Here is a 7435-nt window from a genome sequence, read left to right as displayed (position 1 = left end):
GTGCAGAGCAACACTATAGTATAATGTAATTCCTTTAAAACACTATAATTTTTGTTATTACTGTTCCTTTAAGAAAAGGAGGGGGCTTGTGTAACCTCAAACAGAGGTGTAAATGAAAAAAAAAGTCTACGGCTTCAGTGTATAGTTCTAGGAAAAAGAAATCTGTAACATGAAGAGGTCAAGCTCGCTACAAAGAAGTTATCACCTAACGTGCACTGGAGAGACAGAGGTCCATGCAAAGTCACAGAAATAAAATACAAGTCTCCTGTTATAGTTCCCAGTAAAGGCCAGTTGGGAAATGCCCTCTCTACAATGATAACAACTTGAGAGACATCAGAATAAATGCTCTGTATTTCTGTCCACTTGATAAGAAACAAAAATGTAAATGTTTGCTATATTTATACTTTGTACAAAAGACTAAACAGGCTACACAATATACACATTTTCTGGGGTACCGGCACAGCTCCACTCTATTTTCTGGAGAAAGGATCAGACCACACTTTCAGTCCTGTAAAAAAAGAAATAGTTAAATGAATGAAATAGTAAAATTAATGCACACTGGATACAGGAAAGTAGACTGTCTTGCAGTTTACCATAACTTTAACCCTTTTATTGCTGCCTTCAAATGGCATCGCATGTTCTCACTTACATTCTACAACCTACCAAGCCTAAAGAATTACATCATATGCAAATAAGCTGTTTAAACAGCAATAACCCTCAAATGAAAATGACAAGCATCATATAAGACACACAGGGGGTAATTTATCAACACTGGGCAAATTTGCCCATGGGCAGTAACCCATGGCAACCAATCAGATTGCTGCATTCATTGTTCTACTTGCCAGCTGGCTTTAAAAAGCTAATCACTGATTGGTTGCTATAGGTAACTGCACAGTGTTGATAAATGAGCCCCACAGACAATTTTGTCCAACACTGCTGTGATCTGTGGCAGTGTAATGGAATCCAGGCAACATTTATCCCATTTACAGAAGCATCCTTTATCCACTTTTATTCTTAGACAGACAGTACCTACACACATGCAAAGTCTGACTTACTGTATACATTGAGCACATTCTTATTTATATCAACTGTACAGTGTTGCAGATACAAGCAATGCTATGGAAAAATATATTTTGCACCAGGGTTATAATTGAATTCCTATAGGTAACAATAAGAACTGTATCTACATTTTCATGTTGGTGGTCTTTATTATATGCAACGCTTCCCTGCATATTTACAAATACAGTGGTGTAAGATTTAGAAGTGCATTTTAAAGGAACAGTAACACCAAAATATTTAAGTCGTTAAAGTAATACAAATATAATGTACGGCCGTTCTTTACTGGTAAAACTAGTGTGTTTGCTTCAGAAACACTACTATAGTTTATATAAACAAGCTGCTGTGAAGCCATGGGGACAGCCTTTCAAAGCTGAAAAGTAGAAAAGGCACAGGATACACAGCAGATAATAGATAAGCTCTGTAGTATACATTGGGATTCTTAAGAACATATCCATTATCTACTGTGTATCCCGTGTTTGATTGGCTGCACCCATTGCTACACAGCAGCTTATTTATATAAACTATAGTAGAGTTTCTGAAGCAAACACACCAGTTTTACCAGTGCAGAGCAACACTACATTATATTATCATTTCTTTAAACTACTTTCATTTTTTGGTGTTATTGTTCCTTTAAGAACAAAGGAAACATTGTATTTAACATTCAAACAGGCAAAATAACCTCAGCCATGGCAAACAGAATGTCCACTTCAACTATCTATCCCAGATAGGTACTGCAAAATGATTTTTGGAAATTGACTTTTGAAACCTTCATATAGACTGATGGGTAATTTATTTTTATTGATAGCAGAAGAAAGGAATATTAATTATAATTTCAGATTAAATAGAGGTCACTGAACAGCAACCAAAAAAAGTTAATGCTCTGTGAGGCTACAATGTTATTACATATCTTTCTATTTAGGCCCTCTCCTACTTATATCCTGTCTTTCTTTCAACCCCTGCCTTGTTGCTAGGGTAAAACGAACCAAAGCAACCAGGCAGCTGCTGAATTTCAAAACTGCAGTGCTGCTGCGCAAACAGCGAAATAATTAAAAAAACAGCAAATACAAAATAAAGACCAATTACAATTTTTCTCAGAATAGCACTCTGAACATTACAATAAAAGTTAATGCAAAGGTTAATCTCTTTCAGTGGCTGATATAAGTTATGTACTTGTGCAATTAACATGGGGATTTTACAATACAATACTGCAAATCTTCTGTGTGTCAAACACACTGAATTTAGCAGAAATCTTCTTAAACTCATCATCCTGGGCTGGTTTCCAAACAATAAACAAGTAACATTTGTGAAATTCCCAGTGTGCTCATGTCAAAACAGATATGGAGGTTGCTTACCAGGGGGCTGTACGTTTTCCTGGATGACACCAGTTCTGTTTATTGCTTGTTCATTCTCTAAGATAAATCGACAAAGAGAAATATTGATATATTTTACTATGTCTTCACAAGCCGCTGACTAAAATGTGTTTATTTATTCTATGGGACAGGCTACATGGACTACACCATGGTGTGCTCACTGCTCCCACTGGAAACAACTGCACTAACCACAAACATAGACACGGATAATTCCCCTGCATAATAAACAAATGCTTATCTGTGCACAAAATATTTATTATCTACCACCCAAGAACAAAACAATAGTTGAAATTACCACGTTTAGCTCAAGAAACAACTTAAACAGTAGTGATTTTGTGATTAAAACAAAAGCGTGTTCCACAAAATCCATATTTATAGACCTCATGTCAAACAAGTGGGCACTGCACCTATAAAAAGTGTATGTCTACTCAAAGATATTTTAGTTTTTCAAAGAATTTGAAGAATCCTGAGAGCTTGTTTAACTACAGCAGCAATGCCCAAGTTTTGTGGGGAGTTTTTTTTTTTAACAGAAACCTTTCTATGCGGTTCGTTTTACCTGCATCCTCTACCTAGTGACAGACTGTAGTATCTATTACTAATTACACTAAAAAATATTTTAAAGTCTGTGTAAAATAAAAAAAATCAATGAAAAGCCAAAAAATGACCCCTCTATTTAGGTAATTTTTTCCAAATTTACTTGATGTTGACAAACATAAGAATTGTTATAGCATTATCCCAAAGTCTGAAAAATGTTTGGGAAAAGAGCCGACCGAAATCGGCAGAAGACTTGGATATCGGTCGGCTCTTGATTGGGCTGGACGGAAATTTTGATCGGGTGCTTTTGAAGGCACCCAAACATCGTCCATTGTTAGTGCTGAATCGTCAGATACAGGTAGAATTCTATTGTTTGTACCTGTATATTTGACAATTCAGCTCTATTGAAATGAACTTTCTTTCTTGGAAGAAAGATCGTAATTGTTATGTCTGTGGCCACCTTTATTGTGAATGAAAAAATCAGTGCACCTGGCATCACAGACTATTAAGCCACCATTACATGTATTTATATTGCTATAATAAGTCATGTATTCATTCTCCTCACTATATACTAGTTGTCAATTGTTCTTTAGGTGGGTGTAATTCCAAAACTTAAAAGTTCAAAGGAACGTTCCAATATCGATTCATTACAAATATTCAGTGGTATTAAAGTTGTTTGTAAATATAACTGCAAAACAAAACAGCATTTTTCCACCTTTCTGCACTCATGGTTCTGACTCTTGAATCAATTTAGCAGAAAGCTGCCTTGCATGTTTCTTCACAGGGCCGTGAGCCTCCCATAAAACCTTAGACAGAGGACCTTTCCAAACTAATATTCCTCCTCTATTCACTCAACCTCTTTCATTTTCCTAGTCTTTTATATATACTTACAATATTCTCACATTATTAAGCATTTTTTCCCAAAATGAAATAGGGAATGACCATGAAATAGGCCAAATGTTTAGAGACAAGAGGGGCCACTAACACCTGGGCCCACCGGGAGCTTTCCTGGTATCCCAGTGGGACAGTCCGACACTGTCTCCAAGCATCAATTCTCTTGATAATTCCCAACTCAACAACCACCGGAGTTAAAATATCATTAAATTACCAGCTTTAAAATAACACTAATCTGTTATCAACCTTCAATTGATTCCAAAAACTCCTGTTAAAGTGCCTGTGCCATTGAGTCAATTCATTCAATTTCTAACTAGAGCTCAATTAAATTGGTGCCTTAACGTAATTATTATAGTGGATAAATTGGAAGTTGTTAATTAAGGGTATCATCTATTTCCCTTAAATACAGTTAAAATAATGATTTAGTATTAAGTATTTAAACAGAGAATGAGAATAGCAGTATAAATACACAGAGAATCACTGGGAATGTCACATTTTTGTTTGCTGGGCATTTACATAGAATTCCAGGCAAATGTTTATGTTTATATCTCCTTTACAATTAAATATGTCCATATAAACTCATAAAATTATTTACTGAACTCTAAAATCCCCCAAACGATATCACTAACCATGTGAAGTATTAGCACCTATCTACCAAGGCTGCCCCGTCTCATCTCTACCACTCACTGACACGTCACTCACTGTATTCATCTATGTGCATGAGCGGCCGGAAGAATATAGGGTAGAAAGCTGCTGCTACTGCAGTGATAAAACCACCGAAAATAAGAACTATCCTGGTGTTTGTGGACATGATCAGAAGGGACCTCAGTCAGACATAGGAGAAAATGACAAGCCAGGAAGCAACAAGGACACCAAACAAATACGCTTATGTGTTGGGCGATCTGATTTGCCGCTATAGCAGGAACTAACGAAAGCTGTGCTCGGATTGGCTGATCAGTAGTGCACCTCTTGAACTGTTCCCCCAACCAGCAGAAACAGAGCTGTGTTAACTTGGTTCCGCTAGAAATACTGCGTGCAAAGCACCTGGCAAAGTTGTAGTAGGAAACATTTTATTTTGCCAATCGCCTCAGCTTTACCAATATCGCTTGTGTTCTTCACAAAACTTGGTATATCAACTAAATGAGGGAGTTTTTATGTGGAAGAAACATGTTCCTTTTACAGACAATACCTTTCTGAAATAGTTTTGTTTAACCCTTTCGTTTCGTTGAAAGAACGTGGTTTCACTCGTTGACCTAAAAAGACATAGTAATCCCAAATAGTGTAATAGTCCTTTGGTGACGTGTTTGCTCAGGACGAAAAATTTAGAATTTTTCGTCCTGAGCAAACACGTCGGTACTGCACTATATAAGTTTTTTCCCTACAGACGTAATTATCCTAAGAATCAGACATCGCCGGCAATACTTTAAAGGCACCTATGATATATTCTGTCTGTGAGTAGATCCGATTCACCTAAACATCTTTATATCACCAAAGGACTATTACACTATTTGGGATTACTATGTCTTTTTAGGTCAACGAGTGAAACCACGTTCTTTCAGCGCACCCTCCCCCCCCTTTCTCTTTACATATAAGTGGACCAGTGGATCCATTCCTTTTTTGGGTGCTGCTTCTATCTTCACGGAAGCGCGACTTCACCTTTGTAAATAGAGTCCTTTCGTTTCGTTGACAACGTTTTAGCTCAAACCATACACTGAAAGGCATAGTGGCTCTCATCTCGTATTGCAGCAATACAGCGCCCAGCGTTCCTGATCTAGGGATTTAAGGGTTTTGTAGTTCTGCAACATCTGCATACCTCACAACTGTCCCCTTTTTCGGAGGGACAGTCCCTCTTTTGACAGCTCAACCTGCTGTCCCTCGTTTGTACTGGAAAGTCCCTATTTTCTCTGCACTGAACAGCAAGAAAAAGAAACAAAATTTCTCACTTAATTGGCTTTTAGCAGAGAGCCCAGAACAGCTAACAGGTGCAACTAAGATACGTTGTAACAATTTTGAGACACAAAAAAAACAGTTTAGATAAGGAGAAATATTTTCAGACTTTCATAACCTAACTAATTTTGTAAAATTAACATGGTAATTAGGGGGTGTGGCCACAGAAAGGGGCATGGTCAAAAAATGTCACTGTTCTACGTGCGATAAAAAATTTTGTCCCTCTTTTTACTTCCAAAATGTTGGGAGGTATGCATCTGAAGGGTGCTGAAGGATTTTTAAACCTACATTTAGGGGCAGATTTACTGAGCTTGAGTGAATGGTTCGAATGTCAAAAAGTTCAAATTTCGAAGTAAATTTTTGGGTACTTCGACCATCGAATAGGCTATATTCTACCATCCAACTTCGATTCGTACGTTTCGAAGTAAAAATCGTTCGACTATTCGACCATTCGATAATCGAAGTACTGTCTCTTTAAAAAAAACTTTGACTTCATACTTCGCCAAATTAAAGCCACCAAAGTGCAATGTTAGCCTATGGGAACCTCCCACAGCACTTTTCTAAGTTTTTTTTGGTCGAATAGAAATCCTTCGATCGATCGCTTAAAATCATTCAAATCATGCAATTCGAACTATTTCCATTTGATCGATCGAATACGCTAAAAATCCTTCGACTTCGATATTCGAAGTCGAAGGATTCCAATTCGAGGGTCGAATTTCGACGTTTTTTTAACTTCGAAATTCGACCTTTAGTAAATCTGCCCCTTAGGGTTGCCAACTTTTCTGGAAAAAATACCGGCCTTCCTATATATTTATATTTTTTCCCTATAAATAACCTTGGGATCAGGCCAGGCCGGTAAATAGGGTTGCCACCTGGCCGGTAAAAATGATGTTTGATCCCAATGTTATTAATAGGGAAAAAAGATAAATATATAGGAAGGCCGGTATTTTTTTCCAGAAAAGGTGGCAACCCTACTCCAAACTGTCCTGTTTTTAGAGGGACACATTTGACAGCTCAACCTGCAGTCCCTCATTTGTACTGGAAACTCCTGTTTGTCTCTGCACTGAACAGCCAGAAAAAGAAACAAAGTTTCTAACTTAATTGGCTTTTGGCAGAGATCCCAGAACAGCCACAGCAGGAGATAAGATACTTTTGTAACAATTTCGAGATAAGCAAACAAGTAATTCTAACAATATAAGATAACAGGTCCCTTTGGGAAACTTAGACTCGCAGCTTAAAGGGCAATTCACCTTCATTAGCAAAACTGTAATAACTGAAAAAAAACCACAGAAATATGTTCAAACTTTCATAACCTGCCAAATTTTGTAAAATGAACATGGTAATTAGGGGGTGTGGCCACAAAAATGGATGTACGCGCACCAATTTTTTTGTCCCTCTTTTTATTTCCAAAATGTTGGGAGGTTTGCATCAGCAGTGGCATAACTAGAGGCCCCACTGCAAAAAAAATCTTCAGATGGGCCCAGCGCACTCCGATCCCCATCCTCCCCCCACTTTCCTCCTCCACCCACTTCCCTCCTACTCCCACTTAGGGTTGCCACCTGCCCGGTATTTTACCGGCCTGGCCGCTAAAAATTATGGTTGATCCCAATGTTATTAATAGGGAAAAAAGA

At 37.6% G+C, this 7435-nt stretch overlaps 1 protein-coding gene across 1 annotated transcript; it reads right to left on the bottom strand.

Annotated features, from left to right (window-relative positions):
• Nucleotides 1–329: 329 nt before the first annotated feature.
• On the bottom strand, nt 330–4746 carry LOC108706558 (small integral membrane protein 20). The gene is made up of 3 exons (XM_018243081.2): nt 4560–4746; nt 2412–2468; nt 330–508 (listed from the first exon to the last, which is right to left on the bottom strand). The coding sequence occupies exons 1-3, from the start codon at nt 4666–4668 to the stop codon at nt 471–473; spliced, it is 204 nt and encodes a 67-aa protein (XP_018098570.1). The 5' UTR covers nt 4669–4746; the 3' UTR covers nt 330–470.
• Between the last annotated feature and the right edge of the window lie 2689 nt (nt 4747–7435).

The sequence above is a fragment of the Xenopus laevis genome, chromosome 1S, assembly GCF_017654675.1.
Source record: "Xenopus laevis strain J_2021 chromosome 1S, Xenopus_laevis_v10.1, whole genome shotgun sequence".
Lineage (NCBI taxonomy): Eukaryota > Metazoa > Chordata > Amphibia > Anura > Pipidae > Xenopus > Xenopus laevis.
Note: the sequence above shows the minus strand (reverse complement) of the source record. Positions and strands in the feature narration are given on the sequence as shown.

Excerpts from the sequence above, each read along its gene's own strand:
- LOC108706558 (XM_018243081.2), bottom strand. The coding sequence starts at position 4,668 with ATGTCCACAAACACCAGGATAGTTCTTATTTTCGGTGGTTTTATCACT. Across the intron at positions 2,469-4,559 it reads CATGCACATAGATGAATACA|AGAATGAACAAGCAATAAAC; the intron begins GTGAGTGACGTG and ends GATTTATCTTAG. Across the intron at positions 509-2,411 it reads GGAAAACGTACAGCCCCCTG|GACTGAAAGTGTGGTCTGAT; the intron begins GTAAGCAACCTC and ends CTTTTTTTACAG.